The sequence below is a fragment of the Saccostrea echinata genome, unplaced genomic scaffold (assembly GCF_033153115.1).
Source record: "Saccostrea echinata isolate AGI-Se365-2 ecotype Australia unplaced genomic scaffold, CSIRO_AGI_Sech_v1 ptg000051l, whole genome shotgun sequence".
Classification (NCBI taxonomy): domain Eukaryota; kingdom Metazoa; phylum Mollusca; class Bivalvia; order Ostreida; family Ostreidae; genus Saccostrea; species Saccostrea echinata.
This window is the reverse complement of record NW_026889800.1, coordinates 1,579,899-1,598,947: the sequence shown is the minus strand read 5'-3', so window position 1 is coordinate 1,598,947 and position 19,049 is coordinate 1,579,899. Positions and strand designations below refer to the sequence as shown.

The window sequence follows — 19,049 nt, the reverse complement described above, 5'->3', positions numbered from 1 at the left end:
AAAAGTATACCGAAATACATTTTATGGTTTAAATTGCCCATTTCCAAATTCATGTGATAAAAGTCTTTATGGAAATATTGACTATGTGTTCATTCAATTTTTTGCAATTTTCTTCTCATTCTGATTTGAATTTTATCTTTATCACATATACAATTGAAATTGTTCTAAATATAATAGACTAATGCAATTTAGCGTTAAAGGAATACAAAATCTATTTGAACACTTGGAAAATAAATAAACTTGCAATGCAGTGACGATTATTACGAAAATGAAATATTATTTGTAAATTCCCGCTAAGAATCACCAATGTGTAAAAAATTTTGAAAATCTTTTTATAGTTAAGCCAATGCAAGAATTTTATGACAATCTGTCAAAGGAATTTGTTCATTTCGCCAATGCAGACATTGCACGAATATCTAAAGGGCCAATGTAGGCATTGGGACTCTCTTTTACTCAATGGGCAATGCAGGCATTGCCTGACTCTCTAAAAGGTCAATGCGGACATTGTACGACTATCTCAAAGCCCAATGCAGGCATTGGCCGACTCTCATGAGAGCCAATGCAGGCATTGAGAGACTCTCTCAAGGTCCAATGCAGGCATTGGGCGACTCTCTCATAAGAGCCAATGCAGGCATTAGGTCACTTCTCAAGGTCCAATGCAGGCACTGGAAGTCACTCAAGGTCCAATGCAGGCATTGGAAGAGTCTCTCAAGGTCCAATGCAGGCATTAGGAGACTCTCTCATAAGAGCCAATGCAGGCATTAGGCGACTTCTCAAGGTCCAATGCAGGCATTGAGCGACTCTCATAAGAGCCAATGCAGGCATTGTACGACTCTCTCAAAGTCCAATGCAGGCATTGGGCGACTCTCAGAAGAGCCAATGCAGGCATTGTACGACTCTCTCAAAGTCCAATGCAGGCATTGGGCGACTCTCAGAAGAGCCAATGCAGGCATTGGGCGACTCTCTCAAAGTCCAATACAGGAATTGGGAGACTCTTCCAAGTAATCTGTTCCTTTCAAAAATATATATCATCCTTGTTTTAAATGCAGACATCCAGAAATCATTTAAAGATGGGAGAGGACTATCTAAGTTTTTAGAACTTGTGTCCAATCCCTTTGACACATTGTCAATAAAATATGTTCAAAACAACAAACAAAACAAACAAACAAAGATGAAGGTTCTTATAAGATCCTTTTCCCTTGTTTTTTACTTACATTGACAACTTGCAACATCATATACAACAACAATTTTAACTTTTATTTTTTATATTAAAAAAAGAATAAGCAGAAATCTGAGCTGAAATGAAACGATGTAATTTTAAAGTATGATTTTTAAAAAATAGTTTTGGACAATTTTATTGAATTGCCAGAACATTGTCTTTCTGATTCCTTCTCCATTTATTGTATGTTTATGTTTCTGTGCAGTTATCAGTACTTCACCTGAAAAATAAATTCGGAGTTCGTTACACAAAATTGTTTCAAGTAAATTTCATTTTCGGCATTGTTTCTATCAAATAATTACAATTACTCATCTTGTCACAACATTTTATTTGATGCAATATGCTCTATATGCTAATTCCTATTAAAGTGCTTCTGGCACAGATTTTCAATTTAATGTATTTTGCACACTCATGACTCAATGAACAAATTCCTTAAATAACAGTGAAAATCCTGTAATAAATAATGACTATCAAATATTTCTAATTTAAATAAAACTGAAATCAAGCAACCAGATAAGTCACAATATTGAATATTGAAAATACAGAACCTAAAGGTATGGTCCTTCGCCACCATTCCAACAAATAGGCTCAGATCTCCTAGAAAAATCACATAATGTAGTGTAGTGTAGCCGTAGATTCCATCTGTGTTTCACTCACCACTTTCAAATCTGCTAAGAAAAAAATAGACAAGTATTTAAGAATCCCTAGATTAAAAAAACATTGAATTTGCAAAGTTTAGCATTGCATATAGATGTATTTTTTTTCTTCAAAAACTATTTCCAAGCATTTTAGATTCACTAACCAATAGTCGTTCACAGCATCAAGACAATCTTCTGGCTGCATAAAACTTTTTACAGAGGTTCTTTTAGCTCCGAAGTCCCTTTTCTTCATTTCCATCTTCAAATATAATTGCTGTGGAAAATTTAAAAAAAAAATTGTTAATTCTGATCATTAATATAATAAGGTCCAAAGAAACTGAGACAACTCAGGTCCGTATATTTAAGGTATATAGTGGCAATTTAAGAAATCCACGTAATTTTCTTCCAGTGGATTGAGCAGAAATTGTGATTCCACGGAATTATGACCCCATTGAATAAGTACACGTTTGCAGTTAAAATGAATATGCATGATTTCTGCATAAAAAACAAACAACGTACGATTTACATGTACTTTCGAACAGAAGCTATACTTCTAAACATTGGAAAATCCCGAATCCTAAAAATAACCTTAAACACCTTTAAGAAATTAATTCGGAAATACAGTAGTTATTTTGAAATAAGCATTTGTCAAATTAACACAAATATATTTTAGGAATGACTCTAATTCTTGGCCAAATTATTCGAGTATAACCTGGTTTGGGTCAGTTTACGCTTTATAATCCGCGAAGCGGATTATAAAACAGTGTAAACTGACCCAAACCAGGTTATACTCGAATAATTTGGCCAAGAATTAGAGTCATTCCTTATAATTTAATTTTAAAATCATTAAATAACTATGGGTGTAAAATTTCGTTTTAGTAACGGAAGTAACGGAAGTGATGGGAAGCGAGGGGAGGTAAAAACTGATACATAGGCCTAGCAGCTTGTTTACATGTGGTAAGATCGAATTATTGTTTGAAGTTAAAGGTACATTTATTAAATCTGGAATTTTCCATGAATCCCGAGGACTGGAAATGAGAGGATTCTATGGATACAGATGATTCAGCTGGTTGTCAGGGGGGGGGGGGGTTGTCCCCATACCAAACCAGGTTATACAGAAATAATTTGTGTTCCTTTTTGGATATTAACCAATCAGAGGCTAGAATACATACGAAATTAAATTATATATGTATATTCATATACATATTTACTCAGATGCATGTGTTACTTACAATCAAGAGGTCTTAGAGGTTGGACTTCCGTACGTGTAGATGGAGGACAGAGCTTTGCTTCAAGAAAAGAAAAACACATCTGGGTGTTGTTTTCCACTGCATAATGACAATTCCAATTTTTTGTAATCGCCCACATCTTTGTTACTTGAGTGAATGGTCAATCTTCAAATAGGCCTAACTGTTGAGAGCAACACAACGTGCCTTTATGACGTCACATACATTGAATTCAACTGTGTTCAAACAGAAACTAAAATCCGCGAAACGTTAGCAGTTGTAGAAGGCCGTTTAAATATAACGAAAGAAAGGACGGAATTTTATTTCTTGTATTTAGCCCTACATGTATGTGTATCTTAGTGAAAGAATATACGCATTTACGTACTACGGCTGTATGTACATAGAGAGAGTACGTACATGTACATGTATATGGATCATCGAGCCCACGCATTATTCCGATCAGCAGATTATAATGATTGAGTGTATGCGTTCGTCATTAGTAAGTTTTTCTTGCGTCTTTTTATTAACCAGTAATAAATAAAATTGCTTTTGACTTACTTATACAGTGTTATAAACAATATCAAAACACACGCATGTTACTTTCACTTTTAATACAGAGGCGTTCAAAAGATTGAACCATCGTGAAATAATTTGTGATAAGTTTTTTAAAAAAATCCTAAATACAATGTGATTTCAATAGGTTTTTCCTTAACCAAGATTGAATTGAAAAGGCTATAAATATTTTTGTTTTATTTTTAGGACACAAGGCTTGCCACGGTAAATGTGAAATTGATGCGAATGTAAGAGACTTGAAATCGACCTGCGGTACCTATAAAACGATCATGAACTTCCAGAAACCAGTGAAATACAGAAGACAGTGAGCTGGTGGAAAAGTCACAGAAGAAAACACTGGTAGAGTTGTTTTTTTTTTTTAAATTCTTTTCTTTTTTTTCTTTTTTTTTATTTATTTATTTATTTATTTTTTTTTTTTGTTTGTTTGTTTGAATGTCAGGGATCGGCCATTTCATTAATTCTTGGGAAAAATGGGGGAGGGGGGGGGGGTCCTGCAGATTTTAAAAATATGTTGTCCTTAAAAATGATGAAAATTAATAATGTCCACTGGCGAGAAAATAAATAATCTGCCTCTGACCATCCTGGATATAAATATTCTGTCTTAATTTTGAATGTATGAAAATACATAAGTATAATTAATCCAACTTAGAAAAAATTGCCACCCCTGTTCCAATAATATCTATAGTTTAAACAATAGTTCAAACTACTCAGTACTTGTTTATCCAACTGTTTCAAGCCATAAACATAGTCAAAATAAATGGTTGTCAGAATATATCTGAAAAAAATTATCATAAATAATTTTTTTTTTAAAGTAATTATGATCAGATTTTCTTGATAACTTTACCAACACTGCATTTTTTTTTCAGGAATATACAGGCTTTAACTAACAATGCAGACCGAAGGAAAAGAAAATGACAGAGGAGCAAAAACTCTTTTAATATGACCCGAATGTTTATGTATTGCAGGACAATTTCGACCATTTTAACTACCAATTGATATTTCTGTTTTAGTTGATTATTTGTGTACGATGTGTTCGGAAATATTTCATTCATGTTGGAATATCACCAAGTTCCCCGCAGTGAAATGATGTAAATTTTTATCAGGTACTAAGCACATACAGTTCTTTGTAGACATTTAGCAGTTAGGATCATTCTCATGCTGGCATCCTTTAAATGTACCCGTATGAAATGAATTTACATCAAACTACTGTAAAAAAAAAATCAAGTTTCACTCACAAGATATTTTGTGTCCATTATTCTTTAATGTATTAAGAATTACTTGGCTGCATATTAACTTATTTATTTCAAATGAATCTGAAATTGTTCATAATTCTACTGATCCATGATGTGAAAATTGTTAACGATAACAACTCCTTATTTGATAAAAAAGCTTGTAAAAGTCAACCAAGTTCTACATTGAGAGACTGAGGGGTCAACTTATGCCTCCTCTGAAAGACCATGGAGTTGGCCAATGCCCGCATTGAGTGACTGTGCTATTGGCCAATGTCTGCATTGACTGACTGTGGTATTGGCCAATGCCTGCATTAACTGACTGTGTAGTCGGCCAATGCCTGTATTGACTGACCGTTTAGTCGGTCAATGCCTGCATTGGCTGACTGTGGTGTTGGCCAATGCCTGCATTGGCTGGCTGTGGTGTCGGCCAATCCCTGCGTTGACTGACTGTGTAGTCGGCCAATGCCTGCATTGGCTGACTGTGGTGTTGGCCAATGCCTGCATTGACTGACTGTGGTATTGGTCAATGCCTGCAATGACTGACTGTTTAGTCAGCCAATGCCTGCCAATGCCTGCATTGACTGACTGTGTAGTTGGCCAATGCAGGCATTGACTGACTGTGTAGTCGGCCAATGCAGGCATTGACTGATGTTGGAGTTGGTCAATGCCTGCATTGGCTGACTGTGTAGTTGGTCAATGCCTGCATTGGCTGACTGTGTAGTTGGTCAATGCCTGCATTGACTGACGTTGGAGTCGGTCAATGCCTGCATTGACAGACATAATAATTCAACATACATGAAGCCTGCATTCACACTACGTGGTCATGAAATTTCTGCATTGAGGAATTGAGAAATGTTTATAATCTGCATTTGCATATAGTTGTGCAAGTTGTATGGCATTGCAACAATGCAGGTAAGACGATGGAAAATTTTAAAATATTTTCAGTAAAAACCTCTCAATCTGGAATTTCAGTAAAATTTGTTTACCAATTCAGCTATATTCTGCTCAAATTTGAAAAGTGAAATTTTATCATTTCAATTTTGTGCTTCAGGACAGTTTTTTGTAAGTTGAAGAATGAGCCATTAATAATCAAACCTCGAAAAGATGATATTTGAATAAAAAAAATAGTTTAGACAAATAAAAAATTAGTTGAGACGCTGTTTTGTACCATCCATGCAAAGTGTGGTCAATATAGGCCTTATAGTTACTTGGAAATGAGACCTTCTCCAAAAACTTTAACCTGTTTACTCATCTGGAAAATGTAGGTCAGATCCAGGAACCGAAGCAAGTCTGGTAGTCTGTATCCTCAGATGTATCATCCATGCAAGTTATACTGGTGGTTACTTGGAAAGGAGACCTACTCAAAAAACTTCAACTGCTCCAAAAACTTGCTCAAAAACATTAACCTGGTCATTCCTTAGCTGAAATTGCAGCATCTGAAATCTTAGCTGGTACAATGAAACATACTAGAAGCATCGTCCATGCATCTCTGATTAATGTAGCCCCCCTCCCTACTTTGTTGCTTATTATGTTATGTTCATCTTCACATGACCTTCCAGGTGAACATAAAGGCTTATATTTCTTACAGGGTTCTCCACAAGGGGTTTTACCTTGGTAGCCCGCCATGGTTAAATTTATTTACGCCATGGTTAAACGAGCTGCGTCATGATCAAAATGGGCTGCCGCTATGATTAAATTTTTATCGCATTTCAGTAATGACACCTACTTTTTAATGACTTGAGTAGTTAATTGTGTTTTTAATACGACTGTCATGCACCTCGAGAGAAAGCTATGAATATGTATCAGAAATTATTTTTACCTTCTAAAATTCTATCTTTCACAATGAAGAGATGCTGATGGACTTCCAGTCCCCTAGTGGACTCTGTTACTTCACTGATATTTTGACGTTTCCCTCTTAATCGTTTCAGCAGTGTTGTTATTCCCCTGAATGACTTTGTAACTTCACCTACATTTTGTCGTTTCCCTCTTAATCGCCTCAGTAGTGTTGTTTTTCCAGCCTCGGTACATCCAACAAGTATTCCTCTGGCATGAAAAACAGTTGTCTTCTCCTTCCTCAGAAACTCTGCAAAGCAATAAATAACTAGAAATATGTCCATAGGACATGAATGCCCCGCCGAGGGTATATTATTTAGTAATGCAACATTTTAACACAAATTGAGAAAAGTGAGGTCAAGGTCAAAGGAAAGGTCAAGGTGAAAAAATATTGATGCAGTTGAATAGCTTACATCAGTATGTATCAGCATATGAAGTTTGACACTAATTTAAGAAAAGTGAAGTCGAGGTCAAAGGAAAGGTCAAGGTCAAAAATTGTTGATGCAGTTGAAAAGGTTACATCAGTATGTATTAGTATATGAAGTTTGATAAAAATATTATGAATGGTTTCTTTAAAACTGAGCTGACACGTGTACACAGGAATGTTTAATGTGTACTGACAACATACGGGCAGCCCAAATACTTCTAATGAAGTAATTCACAATAAAATATTAAATAATTTTTGCAACAAGTCAAAAAATATGGAGGTTCAGATACAAGGTGGAAAGGAATAGTTAATTCCTTGGCATATTTTATTGAAGGAATCATGTCTCCACTTTCCATGGTAGAGAATCCCTCATTTGGGCATTTAGTGAGAATGTTAGCCAGAATAAAACCTTAAAAGAATCTGCACTGAAACTGCAGGAACTCATTCAAACTTCAGTGGATAACATCAACATTTACCATTTAAATATCGCTTTGATTTTTGAAGGGATAAAAACTTGGAAGTAATCGATTATTAATCGATTACATCTTCCAAAGTAATCGATTACAATCGATTACAGGACAAAAATGAGTGTAATCGATTAATAATCGATTACACAAAATTCCTCTAAGTAATCGATTATCAATTGATTACATTTTTTCAGTAATCGTGCCCATCCCTGGTATGTATTAGCATATGAAGTTTGATAAAAATATTATGAATGGTTTCTTTAAAACTGAGCTAAACACTAAATCATTTAATTTCTATAAAATAATTGATTCTGATTGGATAAAAAAATTCTTTTGATAACTGCATCAATAGAATTTGGAGTTCGCTTGCACTTAGCAGCCGGAACTACTTTGGCTGTCTTTACATGTATATTTCCCGCTTCCAGAAGTTCATGAAGGAACAATTAAATACTTTTTCTCTAATGGATATTTTCCTGAATTTCGAAACTTGTCCGTTACGTTCCTGACTTATTTTCTACTCTCGTTTCTTTTTGAATTATCCCCCTTTGCTAAACAAATCAGATCGTCTGCATGAAAACAATACAGTAATGGGAAAGAAGGAAAGAAATCAGCATACCTATGTTAAATGTTTGACTTTGAGGTAACTGGTATGAAAAATAGAACTGTGAAGAAATGTTTTTATGCTACCAAAGCGGGGAAATGCCGTTAATCTGTTAATTCTTAGGAATCGAATGATCGAGAAAAACGACACTGCATGAATGAGGACGGAATTCTTTCAATGTTAAACAGTGGGCAACAGACTCTTTCAGATTTTACAGTATGGACAGATTTATACGTTCGGTTTGAAATTCAGATGAAGAGATGCGCAAATGAAATCCAATATTTCTGTGACCTATAGAAAGAGTTGTTAGGATCCCTTAAATTTACGAACCTAGATAGCTTACCGGGGAAAATATACCCATTGGGAATTATAGCAAAAAATAATAACACAACAGGTAAGTTTTCTGTGTTAAAGAACTGTTAATTATTGTTAGAAAAGGTTGGTAGTGACTCGACAATATTTGAGAACGTTGTTTCTTCGTTAGGCCTACAGCCATTTTTAATTTCAGTAACATTGTTGTGATATATATTTCTACGCACTGTTTTTGATGCGTAAATTTTTAAAATAGTAAACTGAAGGAAAGTTTCATTTTATTATTTTAAAATCATAATTAAATGATAAGAAATGAAAGTAATATTTTTTTCTTTGACCGACGTATCAAAGAAAAATTTGGACAGAAAACGTTTTCATCAATGCGCTACGCGCATTGATGACGTTTTCTGTCCAAATTTTTTCTTTGACACGTCGGTCAAAGAAAAAAATATAACTTTCATTTCTTAATTTAAGAAAAGTAAGGTCAAGGTCAAAAGAAAGGTCAAGTTCAAAAAATATTGATGCAGTTGAATAGCTCTCATCAGTATGTATCAGCATATGAAGTTTGACACTAATTTAAAAAAAAGTGAGGTCAAGGTCAAAAGAAAGGTCAAGGTCATAAAATGTTGATGCAGTTGAATAGCTCTCATCAGTATGTATCAGCATATGAAGTTTGATTACACTATCTTGAATGGTATCTTTAAAACTGAGCTAAACACTAATTTAAGAAAAGTGAGGTCAAGGTCAAAAGAAAGGTCAAGGTCATAAAATGTTGATGCAGTTGAATAGCTAACATCAGTATGTTTCAAAATATGAAGTTTGATTACACTATCTTGAATGGTATCTTTAAAACTGAGCTAAACACTAATTTAAGAAAAGTGAAGTCAAGGTCAAAGGAAAGGTCAAGGTCAAAAAATGTTGATGCAGTTGCATAGCTCTCATCAATATCTTTCAGCATATGAAGTTTGATAAAAATATCTTGGATAGTTTCTATGAAACTGAGCTTTGAACAGAGCTAAACGCAAAGTGTGACGGAAGGACAGACGGAAGGACGGAAGACGACATGACAAACACTATATGCCCCGGCCATATTCATGGTGGGGCATAAAAGCCATATATAATCATGATTTAATTTCTTTACATTTCAGCACAGAATACACATGACTACAGGGCTTCACATTAAGGCATGTCTGACTGACTCAGACTAGTAAAAGTTTGGTACGGTCTATTTTATTTTGCTTCAAGGTAGCTGCAGAACTATAGCTCTCTGGTTGAGAAAATTTGGACTGACAAACAAGTTCTATTCTAGTAATATTAAATGAGTCATTTAATATTCTAAAGATATTAGGCCAGGACTAGTGAACTTGAGGTCAGAAAAAGTGAATTTGAGGTCAAGTCTAGTGAATTTGAGGTCAAGTCTAGTGAAGATGAGGTCAGAACTAGTGAAGATGAGGTCAGGTCTAGTGAAGATGATGTCAGGACTAGTGAAGTTAAGGTCAGAACTATTGAACTTGAGGTCAGGACTAGTGATTCTGAGGTCAGGACTAATGAATTTGAGGTCAAGTCTAGTGAAGATGAGGTCCAGTTCTTTAGTGAAGTTGTAAGGCTGAAAGTTAATGTTGAGCCCTATAGCTGTTACTGATCAAAATAAAAATGCATTGAAGTCTCTTACTTTGGTAGCACTGGCATAGAGTAACCAGTATTTTTTTAAGTACTTTGGGACTGGGGGCTGGGGCCCTCAGAATTGGGAATTCCAGCGTCAATTAGGCTAAATTTGGAATTTCCAAGAAAACCCAGTCACATAAAAAGCATTGTCAAAAAACTTTGTTTTTGTCTTTGTATTACTTTAACAAACAATTATTATAACAAATCAAGACTATTCTTGGTATGAATTATCTAATTACTTATATCAAGAACAATAGTGGTATGAAATATCTATAAATTATGAAGAAATCCAACATGGCTGAACAACAAAACCTGCTTGAACTTCACTGAAAAACATGCACTAAACAAACTGAAATTAATCACATATTTTGCAAGTTTTTCTTTGGGAAAACTTTCAATACATTTTGGGAAAATACAGGCATATTTTCAATTGGGACTGGGGCCGAATTTCGGCCCCAAATCAGCCCTAAAAAATCACTGGTAATTACTTGATCATGATGATACATGTGTTATGAATAATTTCAAACATCTTTCTTTTTTAATTTTAAGAATATTTTTTCAATCAAAATATTAAATATTGAGAAATTCAATGACCATGAAATTGAAATGGAATCAGGAAAACTCGCCCCAAAGACAAGAGTCAACACCAACATAGCCAATATGAAGACAACCCCAGGAATTTTTACACACTAATTCACATGTATTGAGATAAATATTCATCCATATCATCATTTCTGTTTTAAAGTATATCATATTGCGTATAAATAATTTTTAAACATTTATAAAACCACTGTGACATTTAGGAACAAGAGGCCCATGGGCCACATCGCTCACCTGAGTAACTTTGGCCATGCTGTTCATTACCAGACTTCCCCCCTTGTAATACCTATTGTGGCCCCGCCCTACCCCCAGGGGCCATGATTTGAACAATTTAGAATCTACACTACCCCAGGATGCTTCCACATAAGTTTCAGCTTTTCTGGCTCAGTGGTTCTTGAGAAGAAGATTTTTCAAGATTTTTCCCATATTTCAATGTAAAACTTGGATTCCCTATTGTGCCTCGCCCTACCCCCAGGGGCCATGATTTTAACAATTTAGAATCTACACTACCCCAGGATGCTTCCACATAAGTGTCAGCTTTTCTGGCTCAGTGGTTCTTGAGAAGAAGATTTTTAAAGATTTTTATGCCCCCGGATCGAAAGATCCCGGGGGTATATTGTTTTTGTCCTGTCTGTCTGTTTGTCTGTTTGTTTGTCTGTCTGTCTGTTGTCAACTTTAACCTTGCCCATAACTTTTGATTGGTTGGAGCTATGACTTTCATATTTCACATGTGTATTCCTTGTGACAAGACCTTTCTTTGGGTACCATCATATTTGACCTTTTGACCTTGACCTTGGAGTTTGACCCACTTTTGCAAAATTTTATGAGACTTTAACCTTGGCCATAACTTCTGAACAGTTGGAGCTTGGGGTTTCAAACTTCACATGCGTATTCCTTGTGACAAGACCTTCCTCTGGATATCAACCACTTTGACCCTTTTGACCTTGACCTAGGAGTTTGACCTACTTTTGAAAAACTTTAACCTTGGCCATAACTTTTGAATGGTTGGAGCTAGGGCTTTCATACTTCACATATGTAATCCTTGTGACAAGACCTTCCTTTGAATACCAACGACTTTGACCTTTTGACCTCGACCTAGGAGTTTGACCTACTTTTGAAAAACTTTAACCTTAGCCATAACTTTTGAATAGTTTATGCTAGGGCTTTCATACTTCACATATGTAATCCTTGTGACAAGACCTTCCTTTGGATACCAACCACTTTGACCCTTTGACCTTGACCTAGGAGTTTGACCTACTTTTGAAAAACTTTTACCTTGGCCATAACTTTTGAATGGTTGGTGCTAGGGCTTTCATACTTCACATATGTAATCCTTGTGACTAGGTCTTCCTTTGGATACCGACCACTTTGACCTTGACCTTGACTTTTATTTAAAAAACTTTAACCTTCACCATAACTTTTGAACAGTTGTATCTAGGTCTTTCAAATTTCACAGGTGTTTTCCTCGAGACAAGATCTTTCTTTGGGTATCAACATTTTTTATCTTTTGGCCTGGATTTTGACTTGCATTTGAGAAACTTTAACCTTCGACATAAGCTACCATACGGGGGCATAGTGTTTCACAAACACATCTTGTTCCTATATATTTCAATGTAAAACTTGTATTTCCTATTGTGGCCCCGCCCTACCCCCGGGGGTCATGATTTGAACAAATTAGAATCTACACTACCCCAAGATGCTTCCACATAAGTTTCAGTTTTTCTGGCCCAGTGGTTCTTGAGAAGAAGATTTTTCAAGATTTTTCCTATATATTTCAATGTAAAAATTGGATTCCCTATTGTGGCCCCGCCCTACCCCCGGGGGTCATGATTTGAACAAATTAGAATCTACACTACCCCAGGATGCTTCCACATAAGTTTCAGTTTTTCTGGCCCAGTGGTTCTTGAGAAGAAGATTTTTCAAGATTTTTCCCATATATTTCAATGTAAAACTTGGATTCCCTATTGTGGCCCCGCCCCACCCCCGGGGGTCATGATTTTAACAATTTAGAATCTACACTATCCCAGAATGCTTCCATATAAGTTTCAGCTTTTCTGGCCCAGTGGTTCTTGAGAAGAAGATTTTTAAAGATTTTTCCTATATATTTCAATGTAAAAATTGGATTCCCTATTGTGGCCCCGCCCTACCCCCGGGGGTCATGATTTTAACAATTTAGAATGTACACTATCCCAGGATGCTTCCACATAAGTTTCAGCTTTTCTGGCCCAGTGGTTCTTGAGAAGAAGATTTTTCAAGATTTTTCCTATATATTTCAATGTAAAAATTGGATTCCCTATTGTGGCCCCGCCCTACCCCCGGGGGTCATGATTTTAACAATTTAGAATGTACACTATCCCAGGATGCTTCCACATAAGTTTCAGCTTTTCTGGCTCAGTGGTACTTGAGAAGAAGATTTTTAAAGATTTTTCCCATATATTTCAATGTAAAACTTGGATTCCCTATTGTGGCCCCGCCCTACCCCCGGGGGTCATGATTTTAACAATTTAGAATCTACACTATCCCAGGATGCTTCCATATAAGTTTCAGCTTTTCTGGCCCAGTGGTTCTTGAGAAGAAGATTTCTTTATGACCCCACCCTATTTTTGTCTTTTCTTGATTATCTCCCCTTGTAAGGGGACTTGGCCCTTTATTTTAACAATTTAAACTCCCCTTCCCCCAAGGATACTTTGTACCAAGTTTGGTTAAAATTGGCCCAGTGGTTCTTGAGAAGAAGTTGAAAATGTGAAAAGTTTACAGACGGACGGACGGACAGACGGACAGACGGACGGACGGACGGACAACGGGTGATCAGAAAAGCTCACTTGAGCTTTCAGCTCAGGTGAGCTAACAAAGAAAATCTAGAAATTTTTAACACAAGGAATTAAAGATATTTACTGTATCTCAGGATTAACAAAGGGACAAATCACCATTAGAACTATGACTCAGGTAAAACACACACAAAATAGCTTTACTTTCTTATGACCCTGTTACAAAATGAGCTAAATGTGTGTTTGTTTGTTTATTGTTTTAACATCCCTCTCAAGAATATTTCACTCATATGGAGACACCACCACTTGCCAACGGAGGGCTGTAAATTTATATCTTTGCTTGGCACTCAGGGCTATTGAGTGGTGAGGGTTCTCTTTCATGCCAACACCTACTGCGACACAGGACCTTGGTTTATATGGTCTCATACTAAGGGCTGGTCTCACGTCCAGCAGTAGATTTGTACCCCCGACGTTAGGATCAGCTCCTTACTCTGTGACTCTATAGCAGACATTCTAACCACTGCGCCACGCAGGCAACAGCTACATGTGTGTGTTACACTAGTCTAAGAGTGGTTGTAACAGGGAACATACCAAACATGAACCATGCAGAGGTACTGTGAGCAAGCTCACAAATAACCTACGCTGCATTTTCTAAAGTGCCTATTTGCAATTTTGTAAGTGTGACCTTGAACTTGCCAAAATGACCAAAAATTTTACACATACTCTGGTCATCATGGTCATTAGTAATCTTTGAGTGAAATATGGACATCTAATGTTTTTTAATTAGAAAATTTTAATCTGTCAAGAATTTTATAATTTATTCTGCCAGTGATCTTGAACTTGTCACTATTACAATGGGTCAAGGTCATGACACATTCCTCAGGTCATAAACAAACTTTGTACCAAGCATGAGCTTCCATTGATTCTCCATTACAAAGTTATAGCCCAGACAAGAGTTATATACTTTTTGTGCCAGTGACCTTGAACTTGCCTAGACAACCTTGAGTCAAAGTCAATCATCAAAAACACTCAGATATAAACAATCTTTGTACCAATTAAAAGCTTCCAATGATTCTCCATTTCAAAGGTATAGCTTGGAGAAGAGTTTTATACTTTTTCTTTTAGTGACCTAGAACTTGCAAGAATGACCTTGATTAAGGTCGTGACACACCCTCAGGTCATAAAAAATCCAGCTAGTGATTTTTTTTAGGTCAAAATGCTACCGATATTCGGCTGTTTCCCCTCACAAAAATTAGCTATTTTTTCCCAATTATTAGCATATTTTTCCCAATTTCAAACATACGGAAATTATATGTTAAAATTTTTAACAAAAGTCGCTAAATTTGCTGACAGAGTAAATACGTTTATATACTTCAATTTTATTCTCCAAATCCATGCATATGCAGCCAATTTTTTAATGAATGTGTAAAACAATGCAGATATCCATATAAGCAGATACGTAGCTTATAATATCCTAAATGAATTGGTAAATAGTTCCCAGATACAAGTCATGTTCTATGTTGACATGATGATTTTGGTTTGACCGCCATTATTACATAGAGGGTCAGGCTAATATCAGGAAATGGACAACACTATAGGGTTTCACTAAAATCAGGAAAAAACAAACAGTAAAGTCTGTAAACTTGATTAACAATATAAGACAGTTTACTAAATTATAAGTCTAAATGCTGGTTATTTTTTTTATGCAATTAGACAATTAAGCAATTCCAAGAAAAAAGAAGCTACAAGGTGTGACTAATATAAGCCATGTTCACATTTAATTAAATGTTGATGTTAATTTTTTTTAAATGATTATTTGATGAATTTAAATCAAATTTAAAGTTAAAATCAAACAAAAACTGTTGTTGTTTGATTATTTTATGTCATTTTTTGGCATTCTAATTTACTATAAATGATTTTTCCCAATTTGAAGAAAATGTCGCTAATTTTTCCCAATTCAAAAGGAGGGGGTGGTGGTTTAAAAAACAAAAAAAATCACTGGATATTTGATTGGTTAGCAAGTCGGGTGTAAATTATCGTACACCTGGCTTGAGCCAGAGTAAATAACATGACCTCACAATTCATAGTTTTTCTATCACAATTTTAAAGCAATTAATATGACGTCACGATGCATTGCAGCATGTAGTAAATCTCATCTATAGTTTGAAACACCATTGATTGGAATTGTGTTTACAAAGAATTTATTTGTTTACATAGGAAATAAATTCGTTATCCAGGTTCAATTAAGGGTGTACGAGGATTTAGCCTTACCCTCAGGGTGTACTGAATAAAACCCGGGGTAAATCCCCGTACACCATTGATTGGACCTAGATACATGTAACTAATAATGCATCCAATGGTTCTCCATTACAAAGTTACACACCATGGAAGACTGCACAGGCAGAGGGACAAGGTGATTCCTATACACCCCCCAACTTCGTTTACAGGTGACTGTGGTCGTGGGGTCGTGTCTTAATTGTGTAATAAGGATTTTGAAAAGAGAGTTAATGTCAAATACCAGGGTACAACTTTTACTGTTTGTATTTAAACTCACCTTAACCATGTAACCTTCAGTTGTTTTTAGTAAGCTATGAACTTGTTTGTACACTGGTATAAATTAAGTTCAATGTTTGAATTATTCTCACAGATGCTTACTTTCACACATCAATATCATTAGAATGAATCACTATTTCATTGCATTTCCAACAGGTCTTAACTAAAATTAAATAATTCTGAAATTTGGCATACATGTAGAATGTCAACCCAGTACACAGTGTAGATTTACTGAACACCTGCTACAGAAATACACAACATTCCTAGACAGAGCTGTGTTCATATCAATGGTGTCTATATCCATCAACTTGTACAAATTGTCATCTGTTAAAAGTTTAAAATATTGTAGTCACTGTCATTGTATTTTGCTTGAATGGAGTATTGAAAGAACCATATATCAACTATCATTACGAACTATGACACTGACCCCTCCAAACCCCTAATCTCCAATACCCCCATCCCACCCCACCCACTCCACCCATTTTACAACTGTATACCCTTTATTTCCTGACATTTGTAGGGATCTATAAAGTTAACTAACAAACCAGACAACTGGACTGGTATTCATTTCCTCACTTTAGCAGTGCCTACTATAGAATTATGATGTCAGTCCAAATAGAAGACAAAATCAATGAGAGTCATTGAACATATCCTTAACCAGTCAGAGAACATTTAGACATTGTAGTGTAGGACAGAATCTATGTCAAGTCTGATCTGTACAAATCAGTAGTCTGTCTACCATAACAAAGTTATAAACTAAACCAAGTACACATTATAAGAACTCTTAACTAATTAAATAATAAGTATATAATACAAAAAAGATGTACTTTAGTTATAAATTACAGTGTATAATTTATATATCCTCACCTTAGAAATATTCCTTGTTACTTATTGCAACAAATTAGAATTGAATTAACCATGTAATGTAATTACACTAAGAACAATGACTATAATAATTATTGTTCATTAATGTCTTGTAATAATTATAATTAAAACAATGAATATAATAAATTGTACACACAAAATATGGTTAAAAAAAACACCTAATCATACTTTAGTATTACTTACCAGTCAGGGAGTCGTCATGTATAAGTCTGTAAATGTTCACTGTGTTGTTGTTCCCTGATCCAATCCAGACACAGTGTGTTCTATCATCATAACTCAGGCTGTATGGTCCGTCTATCCCGTGTTGTCGTGTCTCTATCTGTGATAGGAATCTCCAATCACCGTCCAGTATCTGTACTGAGTGGGTTCTATCATCACACACCAGGATGTGTGACAGCGCGTCAGTACAGAATCCTTGTGGATATAGTCGTGATCCTGATGGAGGTCCTGTGTAGGAGAAGCGATATCTACCTACACCATCTGTCACCACTACAGCATAACGGTCCCAGTCAGACACAATAACATCTCCATTGCGGTTTTCTGTGATGTAGATAGGATATCTATACAGTCCCTGACCTGTGTTGTTGTCGTGTTGTATGGTCTGTAGGTGTTGTCCTGTGTTAGTGTAACGGTTTACCTGGCCTGTATCTGTATCAGTATGACACATCCCGACCAGCAGGTCTCCAGAGGGGGAGCTGTAGACACACTGTGGTTCCCATGGTCCTGTGTACTTTATTAATGTGGTCTTTACTTTGTTATCTGTAGACAGTTTGTTGATGTTATAGTCACTGTCTATATAAATTAAATCACCGTCTCTAGTTACTGTGTGTACTCCATCACCATTGTGTTTTATATCTGTCAGATGATGTAGTTTATCACCTGCTGTGTTTGTCAAGATGAGATTTCTATAATCACTGATCCAGACCCGGTCTGACGATACACGGGAAATATGAAGACCACGTCTAACACCTGTCACTGTGACAGATTTCTGTAACACTAATCTATACATCATTGACAGCAGACATTTATTTCATCTTTATCCTGTGGTTTTATAACAGAATCCCGTGTGGATTTCCTCAGTCAGGGAGATCTCTCTGTAAATTACAACATTGTGTTATAATTATCTACATCAATAACAGGGCTCTCTTTACAATGTACACATGTATCAATGTATTGGTTTTAAGAACTTATGTAATTTAATAGAATTAAGACACATATAAATAAAAATATTAAATACCTTTACACTGGGTGCTGAATGTTTACAATGTCTCAATCAATAGCAGCCTCCAAGTGTTCTCAATCAAACCTGTCTAACAGATAAATATTCACAAATTAAAACACATATATAAATTGTGAAATAATGGAAGACTTTTAAGATTCTTGTAGGTGATAATATGAAATCATTTGAAACATTACATTCACCTTCATTGTATTTACAGTCCAGTGAGTCAACTTAATTTACATAAGAATTATCATGATAAACCCTGTCTTCTTACAAATATTAATTCATAAGTTACAAGGTTGTGCAGTATTAAATATAGATTTTCTTAATTATTATATGACACACTCTATATTTAACCGCATGACCTATAGTGTGTTTCACATGTAACACAGTTATATAAAGTAACAGAGAAATGTTTACCACATCGATTTCTTGTATCTGGTAACCACTTGTTTGTTCTTTTCATCTTGTTTCTTTGTCCTAGTGAGTAAAAAAAAAAAACAAAGGACATTATTATTTATCATTCTTACAAAAACATATTTCATTTACCTTATTTTATTTATGAGAAAATCATGTCTATTTTTTGAAATTACAAAATTCAAATCAAGATAGCTTTAATTTTGATTGTTTGTTAAAAAAAACAAGAACAAAACATGTACATCTACAAATGTACTGCATTTACTTTTATAGTTTAGGCCAAAAAATTCCATCTTTAGTTTCTCAGGCCAAAAATTCAATGCAGCAGGCAGTTTTTTTTCTTCTTCTTTTATTTAAAGGTGTTATCTGAATCTTTTTTTCTTGTCAGTCAACAAAATAATGACATCTACT

At 35.3% G+C, this 19,049-nt stretch overlaps 1 protein-coding gene across 1 annotated transcript; it reads right to left on the bottom strand.

Moving 5' to 3' along the window:
• Positions 1-5,199: 5,199 nt before the first annotated feature.
• LOC133203456 (uncharacterized) lies at positions 5,200-18,125 on the bottom strand. Its single transcript, XM_061339235.1, has 3 exons — positions 17,183-18,125; positions 6,708-6,971; positions 5,200-5,399 (listed from the first exon to the last, which is right to left on the bottom strand). The coding sequence occupies exons 1-3, from the start codon at positions 18,009-18,011 to the stop codon at positions 5,200-5,202; spliced, it is 1,293 nt and encodes a 430-aa protein (XP_061195219.1). The 5' UTR covers positions 18,012-18,125.
• Between the last annotated feature and the right edge of the window lie 924 nt (positions 18,126-19,049).

Excerpts from the sequence above, each read along its gene's own strand:
- LOC133203456 (XM_061339235.1), bottom strand. The coding sequence starts at position 18,011 with ATGATGTATAGATTAGTGTTACAGAAATCTGTCACAGTGACAGGTGTT. Across the intron at positions 6,972-17,182 it reads ACATGACGACTCCCTGACTG|AGTTTCTGAGGAAGGAGAAG; the intron begins GTAAGTAATACT and ends ATTGCTTTGCAG. Across the intron at positions 5,400-6,707 it reads GAAAGATAGAATTTTAGAAG|TCAGTCAATGCAGGCATTGG; the intron begins GTAAAAATAATT and ends CCAATACCACAG.